Source organism: Ptychodera flava, chromosome 1, assembly GCF_041260155.1.
Source record: "Ptychodera flava strain L36383 chromosome 1, AS_Pfla_20210202, whole genome shotgun sequence".
Classification (NCBI taxonomy): Eukaryota; Metazoa; Hemichordata; class Enteropneusta; family Ptychoderidae; genus Ptychodera; species Ptychodera flava.
In genome coordinates this window covers 18,095,319-18,112,476 of record NC_091928.1, presented here as the reverse complement: position 1 = coordinate 18,112,476, position 17,158 = coordinate 18,095,319, and the positions used below count along the sequence as shown (strand labels likewise).

Below are 17,158 nucleotides of genomic sequence, written 5' to 3'. Positions count from 1 at the left end.
TGAATTGATTGGAATATTTTGGTTGGATTAGTCCTTTCAGGTTTCTCTGTGCTTCTGTTTAATTTACTTATTTTATTTCATTTGTTTTCTATTGAGTAAGACTTTTACAAAATTATGTGGCATAAAAAACACAAAAATTGGCGACGTCATAGAATACTAAAGTTTGTGACATTTTTGTAAAATAGGATATATTATTTATCAATTATTTATATAAATTGGGATAGTTAGATGGTGAAGTAATTTCGGTTTAATCTGCAAATTTGAGCTAATGTTCTTTTCTTTTAAGTTATACACTCGTTTTTGTGAGTAATTTGTAATATTGAAACATTCAGCTATAGAGCGCCTAACACTTTTGATGAATTTGACAAATATGAAGATCCTATTATCTCAAATTCGTTCCAATCTTGTTACTTACTTTTTCTCAGTCACGGATCCTTTTTTACCATGGAAAGTTTAAATAATGTCGGAAAGAGCAATGTGCTATCTAAGCGAGGAATGAGGATCAAGAATGATAGTACAATACTTGAAATAGGACTTCAAAAGTGTCTGGACAACGGATACAGTGATTCGAATCCAAAGGTAAGTGATGATGATATATAATCAATCTCTAAATATTGAGTCAAATATGTCTATTTTATGTGCTAGTGATCGGGCATAGCGTTTCAGCAGAAAGCTACAATGTCGTTTACCGGGTATAATTTCGCCAATTCCACATATATATAAATACGCTGAATTAATTTTTAAAGAAATTGTTAAATGTTTGATGTGTAAATCATTATACAAAGATAATTTGATGATTCAATAACAGCTATCTCCATGCCTGAGAGACGTGGCATATGTTAAATTTTTCCATGAAGAGCCTGAATGTGAAAAAGAAGTTGTCTCAGACAAATTCAATGATTATTGGTTGCCGTGACTACTGGCTGTGTGAAAGAATCCGTTAAATTGAAATAATGAACAGGACACATGATCTGAACTTGATGAAATGGAGATTTTATAATATAACCTGTTGGGTGTCATTTACCACAGGGAATTATCAACGCTGGAACATCGGAGAATACACTCTCACATGACATAGTCGCTGAGAAGGTGAGTGGTTTATCTGTATGCAATGGCAGAAGAGAGAACTTTCTCAATATCTTAGGGATCTTGTTCTCGCGTACGGTTCAGAAGCCCTGTGCACAGAGCATCGAAAAAGAGAGAAGATTGCTTTTCTGTTAGAACTGTCGTAAAATCATCAACATTCAACTGCAAGTGTTGTGGGCTAAAATAACATACCCATCTTTTCATCTTTTCACGCAGTTGTCGCAAGTTGAATCGCCTTACCTTGACGACCCAGATATCCTGAAATACAAAGATTTCACGGGAATGAGAACTTTCAAGAATACATTGTGTTCTTTCCTGACGAAGTATGCAAACGCGCATGAGCAACTCAACCCCGATAACGTGAGTGTGTTAAAGCTTCATCCGCCCCTATTGCTTGTATGTAGGTCCACCTACCCTTGTTTTAACATTTGGAACATACCAAAGTCTAGTTGTTAAGAAGTTAATATAGGCGTTTGGTTAACAAAGGTTCAGATAGGCCACTTGCCACTTGCGTGCTGCGTATCCATCCACCCATGAACATTGTTCAGCCTTGATGCTGAATTTCCATTCGACAATGGTCACTGAAGATTTTACAATGCTGTTTGCTTTTATGGTGTTGCAATTACGGTGACGTGAACGTTTAAATGACAGAAAAACAAATATCAGTACTGCATGATAGTAATAATCACCTATAAATGTAGGTATATGCTCGATTTGGTACAATTTGCTCCAAAGATCGTTCACCTAGAGCCTTGTGCTTAATGTCGTGCATTTTACCCAAGGCCAATCTCGCATACTGTATGTCCACCTGCTGAGGGGATTATTTCTTATTATATTTTAGTGTGCGTTGTTATGTATGTGTGCTAGAAGTGTGAAAGTGTACGACGAAATCTAGCGGGTATTTAACGCTACATAGCATGAAACCTCTGCTACAATATTTCACACAAAGTTTTGCGAATTTATCAAAAGATCCTTACTCAATTATTTGTGGTAATTATTCCATAATATGGTAATGAGTTATTGCATACATTTAACTGCATTGTCGGCGTACCATAGAGTAAGCTTGACCGAAAACCGATCGATTAACATCACATTTTGGTCAATTATGTGTAACACTTTGAAGTAAGCAAAACAATATATAACAACAAATATCAATCCTCGACAACAACATACTATTTGACTGATAATTACATCAATGCAAGTGTCACTTACAAGATCTTGCTCAGTCTCTGATCTTTTTGAACATTTCAATTTTCTTTAAGATGGTAATTCTTAACGGTTGTGGTTCATGCGTTGCGGCACTTTCAATTGTACTCTGTGACCCAGGAGGTGAGTACATGATGTAACTGATCCATTCCTACATCAACCGTGAGAACGTCCATCTTTCTCAGCAAATCATCCCACCTGTTGGTGGTTTCTTACCTAATTTGATGTACGGGCTGTTACTCGTTTAATGATTATAGGTAGACTATATGAACTTCAGAGGGCGGAGTGTATTAAATCTGAGTAAATTGATAAAATAAGACAAACTTCTTAATAAAAATATCCACACAAATCGGTGCTGATAACACCGAGGAGTTGAAAGAAAATAATGTGTGCTTTACCTTATTCTGAATGTAATAGCTGAATTGTAAACAACAATTTGAAATTCAAATAAGGAAGTGAATATATTAGTTGTGAGCTCTCCTATTTCACAATAGAATGATTTGTTCTGACCTCGATGCAGACCATTTCTCGTGCAAATAGATCACTTAATGTTTCTCCAATCCGGATAACTTCTTACACTCATTTTTGAGAAGCAGCCCTTCTCCTCATAAAGCGAGTCATTAAAAGTATTAACAAGGCAAACAGTGTTTCTTATACGCCGTGGGCCAACAAACGCTCGTTAACCCGAATAATACTGTTATCGCTGACGTGTACGAAAAATTTACATACAAATAACAATAAAAAAATATACAACACGAAATAATTGAGAAATCCGCGAAAGAAAGACACGTGGACTTATCTTCATACAACCAAAACGCGACGTTAATGTAGGTGTTCTTCTCCAATAGCTATTAATGAGTACGTCTGTGTACGCATGGTCATAATAATGATGTGGTCTCATATATATCCATTTGTTTAAAACTTATAATACAGCGAAAAAGGAAAATGATAGCAGACCAAATTACATGTACATACATGTTGCATTCTAAAACGGAAAATGTAAATAGCACTATAGGGTATTAACCCAGACTTGAAAGCAAACAAATTCATTGAACCGCTTTTGCTGTGACAAATATGGCACTTTATGTAATATTTTTATCTGCAAGAGGACATTGAGACATACAAACGAAACAATCATGATCGGGTTTATTGTGTTTAAATGTGAAAGTTCGTGACAGTCCTTTTCTGATAATTAGCAAAAGCCACGTTTGCGTGATAGTGAATATTATACTTCATCTATTCAATGCAACTGTTTATGAACAAGATATCGTTTCTTCTTATCCAGGGACTTGTTCGACTTCTTTGCATTTTACGCGCAAGAGAATGAATATCTTGTCTCTTTAAAGTCCTGTTTGAACGTCAAACGAACCAGATGTGCATAGTAAGAGATAACCAAATATGATTTTTCAAGGTAGAGAACATCTATTTCTTGGCAGCAGGTCCAGCCCAAACTGTATACATGTGCTTGTAACAATGAAACATTTCAAATGGAACATTTAAGTCCCTAAACTACTGTCAAAATTCTACAGCATGTATTGATGCTAAAACCGCAAAATTCAGGTCTTAGTCTTCCAGATGTGACGAAATTCAATTAAAGGTGCAATCAATTTTTTGCATATTTAAAGTATGAAGTGTGTGACCTATATCAATTTTGTTGCCAAATATGTTCAGCGTTAACTTTGTTTTAGTAAATCTATTGTTTTATTGATATTCTCATTGCAGATGTCTTGCTGATTCCATCACCATTTTACAACGCTATCAATACAATGACTGGTAGAATTCCCTTGGTAAACCTAGTACATGTAGACATAGGCTGTCAGGTAAAGTGCATATTCAGAGAATTGCAAAGTGAAATCACATCGAACCACGTTTAACTTACATGAAACACAAAAGGCATGTTACTTCAATCCCATAATCTATTTGAAGTATTCTTTTTCATAATTGAATTTTGTTTCTATCGTCAAGCATGGGTTAACAGACGACGTATCAAACGTACGAACGTTGCATGCATTGTCACGAAAGGTACACTTTAAGTGATCTATAGACTGGAACGGGGTGCTAGCCTTTAAATTCACGGCTAGCGTCACTGTTGCACTTGTGCCATTGCTGTGGCACTATCGTCACTGAAAATCCACTTTGGTACAAGTCTTTACCAAGGATCCCTTTGGAGTGAGAATAAATATATCGACACCCTTTGTACTTCATATACCTGAAAAAACACTTACCTCGTCTATGTTTAACTTTGATATTGAACGGTTTGGTTTTCCGTCTGTGTTCAGTAAGTCTCAATGTGATTCGAACTCAAAACGTACGGCACCTAGTAACGTAGAGAAGACGCCACCTTCAAAATTGCTCGGCTATCTATCCGTGAAATTAATATTTAAAATGATTATCAAGGGTGAAGTAAACTTGAACTTAGCTTTCATCCTTGTCATATATATATAACCAAACTTTAACTTACCAACTGTTGCCTTGTACAATCTTAAACAGCATGTACATGAAACGTATTTCATGCGTCTCCTCATTTATGTATTTCTTTTCAGGCATATTTGTAAAATCGTGTGTCTGAAACACATGGATATCCGTTTCGTTCACTGGTATGCCGATCATCTGAGCATTCTGCCCTTTGTTGATATGCTGAATCAGTCAAAGAAACGTTTATGTTTTTTTTCATTTTATGTCAGCATTGTTAGACTTGTTTTGCAAATATCTTTTGCCGCTTGCGCCCTATTATCGAAGCCATCTCTTCTATTATTTGATTTGACAGGCATCGGGAGAGACTGGGGAACCATTCCAACTTACTGTGGATAAATTAAAAGACGCTTTTGAAGAAGAAACGCAAAAGGTATCGATATAATGTCTGACTTTTAACTGTCGATAATTGGTAAGTAACATCCTTTAACAATCGGGACCTTCCAAACTTTGTTGCTTCAGATGACATACTAGCCATTCAGAACAACAACTCGCCGATTCAGAGAGCTGATAATAAGTAAGTTTACTGTCTTGTGTCATAAAATTCTGAGAAAACACGTGTCAAAGCAGTATTACTTTCAAGTAAAGCATAGTTGGCTTTAATTATTGCTTTTTAAGTTGTCATTGGAAACGACTGTTCGTTTACGATACCAATAAAATATGTTGGACTCGCATACTATTTTCTGTGCATATCCCTGCACATTAGAACTTCTGAGTAGTTTCTATTTTAACCTCAGGCTTAATATATCATTTCTAGGGTACTAATGTCCGTGGCTTGTTTCTTATGAATCCCAATAACCCACTTGGTGATATATATTCTAAACAACTTCTGAAAGAGTGTTTGGATTTTGCCAAAAAGTGAGTATCCTTGCATAGCAAACTCATACTCTTATTGATCATATTTAGAACGACAACCCTCATACAATGTTAATTGTAATTGGCCCCATCTACAGTTCATTTTTTTATTCGACTATCTTTTCACGAAAGGTATCTGTATGCTATGACTGTCTCCCTTTTTTCCAACAAAATCGAATCTTATAGTTCTTAGGTCTCAAAATGTTATGTTTTTGGCACATTACCAGACACAAATTGCACGTCATACTGGATGAGATCTATATGTTTACCGTTTTTGATGAAAAAACGCAGTTCACAAGTGTTCTTAGTTTGGACGATTTACCGGACCCTGACAGGACCCATTTTATTTGGGGGTTCTCTAAGGTAAGAATTAATCAATTTAACATTTCTTGGCTGACCTCTAGACAGGAAGTGACTTACGAAAAAGACAAAAGTGACTAAAATGAAGAAGACTGATATTGCTTGCAATAAGGTCTTTATTAATTCATTTCGCGCCCTGGGGAAAGATATTTGGGCTTTCAAATTTTAGCAATTATATTCTGATCTACCACGTGTAGGGGCTCATTTTAAAGTTCCTGGTGTAAGAAAAGTTTCATCGTCTTAGTTTTTCGAAAATGGCAGTCTACACATTGATAGCGCCGTTTTGAATTTCAAATGTCGGGAAATATTAGGTAATTTGTCTCTCTAGTACCAAATTGTGCATGGTACCCCTGATTTTTATTGTTCGTTTGTTTAGAGAATAATCGAACGTTTAAGCAAAAGCTTAAATTTCCACTTTCGAGCCACATACCACCTTAAGGTATTATGTGTCTCGAAAGTGAAAGACTTTTCTCAAGGAATATTTCCATCATTCCCTTTCAAAATCAAGGTCACAGTGCTACTTTTAATACTAGAGAAACAAATGACCCAATAACCGATATTTGAAATTCCAAATGGCCGCCCTCATTATATTAACTCTATGGCAAAACTGAAATTTTCGATTTTGGAAAAACTAAGACGGTGAAATGTTTTCTTACAACAAGAGCTTTAAATTGAACCTAAACATGTGCTAGATCAGAAAAGAATTGTAAAAGTTAGAGAATCCAAATATCTGTCCCCGAGGCGTATTCTACTTCAAGGCTATCAGACTAATACATATTTTAATATTATAGTGAAGGAAATTACATAAATTGACAGGTACATCGTACAAACACCTACTCCACGTTTTCAGTACTGTTACGTTCACTTGTCTCTTTCATTAAATCATAGCATGGAATGTGTATGCTACCAGATGCTGAATTATTTTGGATCGGTTGATTTCATCAGAGAAATAAATTTTCTCTCTGTCAGAGCTTTAAAGTAATTTTTGGGGATATACTTAAAAGTCGAAAAAAGTTGCACAGAAAACAAAACAAAGTCGTATTCGTTTTCAACTTCGTTCCTCTCAAATAACAAACATATGCGTTCATGTAAATCATTTTTATGTTGCATCTCTTTCAATTCGTAAGTGATGAGAAGAGAAACTGCTCGCAATATAAAGAAGACTTAAAGGATTTTGAATAAGATAAATTAAGACTTGGAATGATATGATACAAAGCGAACCGACTTGTTATGATACAATACAATGACAATACAATACGATTCGATATCACTTGCATTATATCGATGCAGTCACTAAACATTACTCATCGCCGTAATAGACACAATGTGCATGTTTGTCATTTAGTTTTTGATAAAGTTTTAACTCTTTCAGGATTTCTGCATGTCTAGTCTACGCTGTGGTGCCATTTACACCTGGAATAAACAGGTGGTATCGGCTCTTGGTGGAGTGGCTTATTGGTTCTCTGTTCCTACTGCCATCCAGTTCACAGTCGATCGTTTGTTGGCTGACGAAGGTAGCTTCGAAGTTGTGTCGGTTGTACACACACCCTATTCGTATTCGTTGTGTATCCACATTCACGTAAGGTCTTTTATCTTCACAATACTTTGTTTCAAGCAATCCCTTAACTTGCAGTGTTCTAACTTGTTGTTGTCGTAGCATTCACAACGGTCTTTAACTTCATCTACTGTAAATGTCAAGTACGTCATTTTGTTATTCCCATATTTTTGATAAAGTCACGGTTATGAATGTTTTCCTGAAAATGATTATTCCTACCAGATGACAATAGTCCAAGCAACAGCCATACATTGTGTACATCCATTCAAAAAACGACTTGAATCGTTTCCCTAATAGACTTTATATACATAGCAGTGTAATGATGAACAAATACATAGCGAATTAAGGTTCCAAGACAAGAAATTGACCATTTTAAAACTAACAATTCTCTAGTGTTTAATAAGCTCAGAACCCCCGTAAATTGTATATTTTCGGAAAGCCTAGATATAGAGAACATTTTGGTTACCATAGTGTCACCATGTTTACATAACTATCATGTGACAGGTAATTTGCATAACCTTTCAAAAATCGGTTTTCCTATGTTTTGTTTCAATGCTTTGAGATATGTGGCTGAAATTCATGTGAGTGCAAGCTATCCTACAGGTCTTCAAAAGTGTGTCTCAGAATTTTTAAACCTTCTTAAACAGTTTTATGACATAAAAACTTCCAGAGCAGTGAATTTTACCATAGTTGATTTCTTTAAAATTGTGCTCCAAAAAAACTAAGCAAGATATAGAAAATCTGAGACACACTTTGAAAGAGCATTGTGACAGCTTGCATTCCAGCAAGTTTGAGTCAGATATTTTGAAGTATTGAGACAAAACATAGGGAAAACCGACTTTTGAAAGGTTATGCAAATTATCTTGTCACGTGATAGTTATGTAAACAATGGTGACACTGTGGTTACCAAAATGTTCCCATATATGTAGGCTTTCAGAAAATGTATACTTTACGGGGGTTCTGAGTTTATTAACCGTTAGAGAATTGTTAGATTTAAAAGGTCACATTTCTTGTCTTGGAACCTTAATATTTAAAAGCAATTTGAGAAATATATGAAAAAATTTATTTCATAGAGATGTGGTATGACATAAATTTATCTATAACACAGAAAATGCCTTACGTATCTTTTTAAAGATTGGTTGAAGTTTTGCATAGAAACTTTCGATTGCCTGTATTTTCTTGCCTGCATTAAAAAATGGTCACAGAAAAGATAAGGAGGAAACAGTCGAAAGTAAATTTGATACGCTGTAGACCATAATAAGCAGTTAAACATTAAAATCATGTGGTAATGTTTTTAAAGGTCGATAGACCAATCTGCCATAAATTCAGATTGTCTTAAAAATACGACTGCTATTACTTTGAGAGAAATTTTGGCAAATCTCAAATCATTTGGTCATCATGCCGTTATAGATTCTATCCTCTTACTTGAAAGAGAAGCTCTAAATAAAATATTTACTTGTTTGTTCTACTAACAAGAAATGATCTTTGCTTACCATTTTATCAGAATGGGTAGCTGATACGTATTTACCAACAAATCGCAAGAGACTTAAGGATGCCCATGAAGTCATGTCAAAAGGGTTGACACAGTTAGGGATTCCACACCGTGTAAGGTCAGCAGGTCTCTATATCTGGGCAGACTTCAGGAAGGTGAGTCCCTAGCAATATGAGTAAGGGCGATGTAATATCTCTGCTCAGTAAATCAGGCCGTTATTACATAATGTCGCTGACATTCGTCTTTCCTGCATAGTACCTATCAGATTAGTGTCTCCAACTATTCATCGCTTCTGCGCCTTTCTTGGTGTCTTTTTTTTAGTAGATAACGTAGCCAGGAACAATTCTTTTTGTGATGTATGTATGTAAACCCAAGACAATTGCTGCTTTGTCTTCATCAAACTCTATATCACAGACATAAATCTTACAGGCAACTGCAACCGACTTCCTTAGCGTCCACGCTGCATAGGTTTCCCTGCTTTAGAACAACCCTTCCGCCTTGTACATTTAGAAAAAGAGCAAGTACTTTTCTGAGACAACCCCTTTATACGTTTGTATACCTACCAGTTTGTCTCGCCTGAATCACTTTTCTTTCATGAACAATACATATAGTTCTCACCGACAAGAACATACATTATACCTCTAAACATACATACATACATGCATGCACGCATGCATGCATACATACATACATACATACATACATACATACATACATACATACATACATACATACATACATACATACATACATACATACATACATACATACATACATACATACATACATACATACATACATACATACATACATACATACATACATACATACATACATACATACATACATACATACATACATACATACATACATACATACATACATACATACATAGATACATACATACATACATACATACATACATACATACATACATACATACATACATACATACATACAATACATACATATGCTACATACATACATTTATCAAAATTTATTTCTTATTCTTCTCACTAAAGTACGTTGGTATATTAAGTGTAAGCCACAAACAAAGTACATTTTTAGCAGTGAGTCATTTTGACAATAAATTCTAATCCGCACCAAAGATCAAATGTCGGTAATAAAATTCCATGCTGAAGGCTGTATTTGACAAGTTGAGTACTCAGACAGTCTCTGTATTGTAGACTTGGTTAAAACAGTAGAAATAATATCAAAAGTTACATCTATTTGTGTTTTGTATGAATAGATCGCCATTTCTTAGAGATACGGTAACTTTGATGTTTGAAATGCATGTCATGTTAGTAGATGGTACAAAGTCGAAGTAAGAAGTAAGAAATGCGCAAGTCAAGAACGCAATGTTAGAGGGCGACATATCTGTTTTCTGTCTCAGCACTTACCTTATAAAACGTGGTGTATATTCTATGTAGTTTTAGAGGAAGCTGTGGAATAGTTTGCGAAATCTGTACCCCTTCTACTAAACAATTTGCAACGGACCGTGTAATACGAACTTTGCATGTGTCTGATTAAAGTGCCGTTTTCACGATAATTTTCCTCTACAGTTTGTTTCTCCACTGACATTTGAAGCAGAGTTGGAAATGTTCTATGAGCTCATTGATGCTGGTGTCTACATTCCCGCTGGGCAGTGCTTCTACTGTCAGGAACCAGGATGGTTTCGGATTATCTTTGCTCTTTCAAAAGAAACACAACGGCTAGGTGAGCGTACCTCCGTGCAATACACACACACACACACACACACACACACACACACACACACACACACACACACACGCACACACACACACATATATATATATATATATATATATATATATATATATATATATATATATATATATATATATATATATATATATATAATTTGACAATAAGCTTATCTTTGTTATTGCTCTCTCTCAAAAAATGAATTTTCTTCCGCATGCCTGTAAGATTTTGATAATTCTCCATACATATCGTGAAATCCGCAAAAGGGTTAATAGCTCTTATTTGGACAACATCGATATCTTCGTTTTTTGCTCTAAAAGTGTATCTTATTCCACGCCCTGAGTTGAGTTGCTAATTGTCCCGAATGCTGAGGTACGCCGTTTGAGTAGTTAAACTTAGTCTTTATCAGTCATTGGAGCTATCTCGGCAACGTAACACTTAAGTAAATTGACCTTATACACGTTTATAGAATTTAGATTGACGTTTTATTTTCAAAACAAGAATTCTGCTCTCTTATATCATCATTCCTCTAGAACGGGTTTCCTTTCTCAGTTATTATAATTCGTGCTACGTTACGTAATCCAAACTTTCAGTAAATTCATATGCTTTCCACTTTACTGACACCCCATCTCGAGATGAAAACATGCTGACTCTTATCAATTTGTTGATTTCGCAAACGAATATTACGGCACTTTTATCACCGCTCGAGGACGCTGTGAAACATTACGTGACAATAACCGAAAAACAACGTGTCCTATTAGGTTGTGGATCTCTCAATCCACATTAAAAAAAAGCTTCCTGTGGCCTAGCATCAGCGGCGATCTCCGTCTTACAGTTATACATTATATTCTAACTAATTAAACATGACACATTTTCCTTCAAGCGCAGAAAGGAAAAAGAGAACACACGATTCTGTCCTGAACAATCAAACACCACCGCTTGCCGTGCATTCATTCAGTCACAGAGAGAATTTTTATGATTGCTGGATATTTACTCATGACGGGCACACAAACGTTTTACAACGGTTTGTTCAGTTATCTCGTTCCATATACATGACTGACTTGCGTAACCAAACACCTGTCATTGGAACATCTCCTTCAAAACTCCTCTCCGCTGTCTTGTTCTGATTGTCGACAGTTCCTATGAGCTATGCTTTTTCCCAAATATTTTCCTACTCTACTTTTCACTAACAGTATCTTCTAAGTTTGATTTCTCCGATACCAAAATATTGATCGTACGTATTCAGTGAATTCTCGATTGGCTTTGAACTCACAACGTATGACATCGGGTCACCGAGACATCGCAGGCAAAACCGCTGGGCTCAATTCCGACCTTTTAATAAAGAGTGGTTCAATAAGCGAGCTATGTTGTTCCATTTTTTTCTGACTGCAAACCTCCATATATTCATAATCCTGACCAGGATATCTGTGAATACTGCGAATGTGGTATGGTAATTTCAAGCCTCAACCACTGGTCACAGTATTTGCGTCATCAACGTGATAACTAAACAGACGTTCATCATGTTAACGGTTCAACTTACGTTGGTACGTCCCCGCTGCTGTCTATGTTCCCCGTCATTTATTTCTTTACTCGAATCACAATAAGTCTGTCAAAGTATGACCAAGTTTATCGCAAAATAATAAGAAATAGTCGTAAATCAAACATAGCAGTAGCTGGTTGGCTGTTACTTTTTCGTCTGATATTACACATTGTTAAATATGACGCGACTCGGTATCAATTACAGATCACGTGACAGTGCAACCAGAATGTTGTAAAATGTAGTGTTAGAATAGTCTTCTCGTTTAGAATTCATACGGTAATATTTGCATCTTTCTCTTTTTCAGTTCTGCACAGAATCGGTATGGTGATCGAAAAGAGAAGAAAACCAAATCTGCAATTATATCCTTGCTCACAAAAGTAATTGGTGAATTCACCAAATAACAATGAATTTGTCGCTTATGGTCAATCTTGACGGGTGCGGCTAGCTGGCAGGGTACGCTTACCCATTCCGGACACCTGGTACCACCACTATTTCGTGGTTCAAGATGGCCCCATTGCCTTAAATTTGTCATCATCTATATGTTCCTTGGACCTGGTAAATTTCATAGTTTACCTTGAATGATAACGATTATTGGACCTGATTTGATGTCTATTGCTATGATGATGATAATAAATAAAATAAAGGTTTCAAAGAGAGGAAGTGGCCTTCTCAGAGAACTGTCCTGGCAATAATGCCTGTATTTCTGTCCACTTTTAGCGTTAAATTTGCATGATAAAGACATTTTGCTTGGTCTTATTGACACACATGGTAGCGCACTCCCCGCATTGAATTTGTGCTATGACTTTTTGTCGTATTTTGTGTCTGTGTTTGACAAATTTTTTTATTCAAGTCCCAACTCGCAAAAATCGGGGTGTAATTTCATGTATGACATTTTGCATCTCGTATGTTCATTGAAATACATAGAAGTGACTACTTACCGTGATTTGAATGATGATGTAGGTCAAATGTGATGTCGAGAATGCCAGGTATGTCATCGGCGTATAAAATATGCACAACGAAAAAAAGTATGAAGTATTGGAAAATAATAAATAAATAAATTTCATATGAACGCACAAGAAAAAAAAATTCAAAGCGGCTACTATAAAAAAAATCTTCCTAAAATTAATCTTCGATCCCACAATATCAAATGATTTGTCCTCTGTGATCCCGGTCAAAACTGAGCATGCTCATTGTAATGTGTCTATTGTGAGCCTTCTAGGCTGCCCATAGCTCGATTGAAAGCTAGCTATGGCATTTGCTTTGCTGAACCTCGTCGGTTGCCGCATCTTGTCCGACAAAGCTCAGTGAACTATTTCATTTATAAAAATTATTTTTGACAAGGCTCACGAAGCCAATATTGATCAAAGAACTTATCATCCTTTCGGCCTGAAGATTTACTTCTTGACGGAAACTTTTCTTAAGAAGTCGGTTCGAAAATACCTTTCTATATGTATTGTGATATGTGAAAATTGTATTTTAATATACTTTTATATTCTATTTACTACATATGAAAAAGTAATTTGCAACGCAACAAGGACTGACTCTTTTCTGGAAAGTGTGACACAATTCTACATCAGTATGGGAGTGTAAAATCTCTCCAGCAAGATCTCGTCAAAGTGCGAATCAGCAGTCGGACTTAAAAACTAATCGTATGTTATTCTCTTGAAAGTGGGTCAAGGGTCAAAGTTCAGAAATTGAAAATAATAAATGAGTCAAAATCAAAATAAATCTGAATGCAATGTTATAGAGAAAGCCTACACCTCCTCAACTTTCATTGCTTAATCCGACACGAAGAAGATTGACATAATGTAAGCTGTCGACGCATTTTACTTGAGCTGATTGTTTGAATTCGCACAGTTATACGTTCATTGGATAGAGTGACAAGCAACACAAACTTGCATGATGGTTAATTGACACCAAATGTAAGCTAAACTACTGTCATCCGGACATACGGATAATTATCCGAACATTCATAGAGTCATCGAGTAGACGCTTTCATAAACACGCAAGAAGGGTAGACATTTTTAACAATATCTTGTGTTTTCTATATTGATTAACTAATTTACGAGAGTGCTTGGAAACTCAGTATCACTTATTAAGATATGTAAAGTTTTGCCTGCTTATTAATTTTAGTGTCATTTGTATGATTCAATGTGCACATTGTATTAATCTAATGGGTTAAATCGAATATACAGCAATAATTAAGCTGAGGGAGTATAAACTGTGGTGATAGTTTTGGTATAGGAGCTTGTTATCATTAGCAAGCTCTTCTGTAAACATCGTTGACGATATGTAACTAATGCATGTAAGAATAAAACGGTTAAATTTGAAGACTATTAATCTTTTCTCTGTTCATGTATCCTGACGACCTCTCCCATGTTAATATCCCGATGGCAGACTACCAACATTTTAGTGTGACATTTTATCAATTTTTATTAATTTTTTTGTAAGTTTTGTTGATAATTTTGGACAAAATAGATATCACCTTTTAGTGGCTACAGTTTTTTGTCAAAATTTTGGCAAAATATTTTTAAAAAAATTGACTGGGGTATATTTTATAAAAGCGACAAAAATTGACTTTGGCGCTAAAAGGGTTTATACCAACTATTAAATTCCCTCCATGATGGAATACATGCCTCATCAGCCGTGCTCAGAACATGCACTGACGTCCAGCTGTTAACATACTTCAGCAAGGTTGAACCTCCTCATTTCAACATCGAATAAGTCCTTGTTCATCCCTTTCCGGGGCACCATATTGTCAAAGAAAAGAGGTTTCCTTGAGTGCATTGTCATATCAACCGCTTCATCGGAAATTAAAGTAATGCCTCACAAAATCAATCTTATTACGTAAGAGCTGCTCCGAGCTAGATAGATAGAATTTGACCATGTAATAAATTTACATTTGGATTTGTCCTGTATTCCTGTCAAGTAGTAAATGACGAATGATTAATTTTCCCATTGATTTACACCTGTGGGTGATCCAACATTTAATATTGTTGATTGCGTCACGTATTTGTTTACCTTAATACTTTGCCCTTCTGTTAAAAATCCTACTCGTACATTATGGGATCGTTCATGACATTGTCCGCCTGATCATTTTATATGATGAAGGTATATCAGTTAACCAGTGTGTTCATTCTTTGATTCATGCAGAGTTCGCTATCAATTTTCTTTGTCTCTGTGTTGTTGTAGACGCTGATTGTTGTAGACGTTGTTATATGCCGACTTGTACGGCTTTGTCATGTTCTCTCATAACGGTGTAGCGGAGGAGCGGAGTGATCATTAACCATTTAAGCACTGTAACTTTTGCCGCCAAAATTTTAGTGCAAGATTTTACCACTTTTTATGAGTTTTTCTGTAATATTTTGATGATATTGGACCAAATGGACATCATATTTCATTGGCTACAGTTTTTGCTCAAAATGTTGGCAAAAATCTGGGAAAAATTGGTTGGGGTTTATTAAATAAAGGGACGAAAATAGACTTTTGGACAAAGGGTTAACATACAGTGGTTATGCTGATAATATTGACAGAGCAGGTTATGCACACACGTGATTAGACGTTCTAAAATTGAACAAATTTAATCTATAAATCGGATATCACTGTATTCTTTGATGAGTGGTCAGAAATGGTCTGATTTTTGATCGACACAGCATTTCTCGACGAGCCAGGTTGCGCTGTCCAGGGCAAGAAGAAACTTGAAGAACAAATAATCAATCATTAGCCTCGCAGTTTAAGATCTGAGAGTAACGAACGGTAAATTCTTAGACATGCAGAAAGGACTGGCTGTAGGAACTGGCCACCTTCCCTTTGCATACACATATGCTATACAAACACGATGACCATGTCAAGTGAGATCCTTAAACGTTCTGTGATTTATCCGTGTACTGTAGAATTGAAAAGAAATTACGCCAATCATCTTTGAGGATTTCTCAATATTGCAATATACAAAATGTTTAGTCCCGTCCCGTGACACAGCTAGCCAATGGTATTTATTTTGGCAGAGACACTCCGACCTTGCTCCAAACTACGCTGACCAAAGAAGCCGTGTCGACTGGACTATGCTTGTGATACTTCCACACAGACTGACATGGGTATGGCAGGTGAACTATTGACCCAAGCGCTGGTTGCATGTCAGTTGTCACTTTACAATATTTTCTCATACTGTATCACACGTCACAAATAGGCATAATCCTATGAGCCTCTATTGCCCCTCCCACCCCTTGGGTATTTGACATAATTTTATAGCCTAAGAATGGGGATTTTGACATCAAACTCCACTGTTAGTCCGGCATCCCCTCCTTTTCAGGTGGATACATTGATAGGAAAAATTGATAGGTACTGAACTTTTTCTACGAGTACTCGTGTAGGTGATCGCCCTTTCCCACATTGGCGTCTAGGGGCGCACTATGACCTCCAGCACACTGAACAATCACTCCAAACGCGCGTGCACGTGGAATCTTGCTGCATTAATTAATCGTGGTCAATCGCAGTCTGTGGCGCTATCAGCTGATCTGATTACGCGGTTTGCCTCCATTCAAACACTTCCGGTCAACATCATCTTGATAGGTAAGCTTTCTGTCCGTTTTCTGTTGCATGTCGTACTGTCTATCATGGCTTTGGAGATTGAGTACATGCTGAGACATTTCGCTCAGAATACAGTACAATTCTGCATCCCTGAGAGGCTCAGTTGCCGTATACAACCAGCGTAGATATATTTGTGTACTGTGTCCCATGCTGACCATGTGGTTCAAACATTTGTAGCCTAACGGTAAACAATACACCATTATTACCTGCACGCATAACTGAAAATAGAATACAGCTTTCAACTACGAGTTGATTCGGTTGCCAGCCGATTTGCATTAGT

The 17,158-nt window shown here is 36.2% G+C and overlaps 2 protein-coding genes across 3 annotated transcripts in view; both read left to right on the top strand.

The window, feature by feature from the left end:
• Positions 1-433: 433 nt before the first annotated feature.
• LOC139143249 (1-aminocyclopropane-1-carboxylate synthase-like protein 1) overlaps positions 434-17,158 on the top strand; it is a 17,084-nt gene continuing 359 nt past the window's right edge. Inside the window, exons 1-10 of the mRNA XM_070713410.1 lie at positions 434-579; positions 1,030-1,089; positions 1,303-1,446; positions 2,349-2,415; positions 4,015-4,140; positions 5,227-5,281; positions 5,847-5,982; positions 7,352-7,493; positions 9,039-9,181; positions 10,589-10,742. Of these exons, the coding sequence (XP_070569511.1) occupies positions 445-579; positions 1,030-1,089; positions 1,303-1,446; positions 2,349-2,415; positions 4,015-4,140; positions 5,227-5,281; positions 5,847-5,982; positions 7,352-7,493; positions 9,039-9,181; positions 10,589-10,742 (1,162 nt within the window). The 5' untranslated portion in view covers positions 434-444. The remainder of the gene's footprint in view (positions 580-1,029; positions 1,090-1,302; positions 1,447-2,348; positions 2,416-4,014; positions 4,141-5,226; positions 5,282-5,846; positions 5,983-7,351; positions 7,494-9,038; positions 9,182-10,588; positions 10,743-17,158) is intronic.
• Positions 16,727-17,158, top strand: part of LOC139131880 (1-aminocyclopropane-1-carboxylate synthase-like protein 1) — a 15,477-nt gene continuing 15,045 nt past the window's right edge. Inside the window, exon 1 of one of the 2 annotated variants that reach the window (XM_070698175.1) lies at positions 16,727-16,860. The gene's annotated coding sequence lies outside the window, so the exon portion shown is untranslated. The other variant, XM_070698182.1, reaches the window with a different exon arrangement.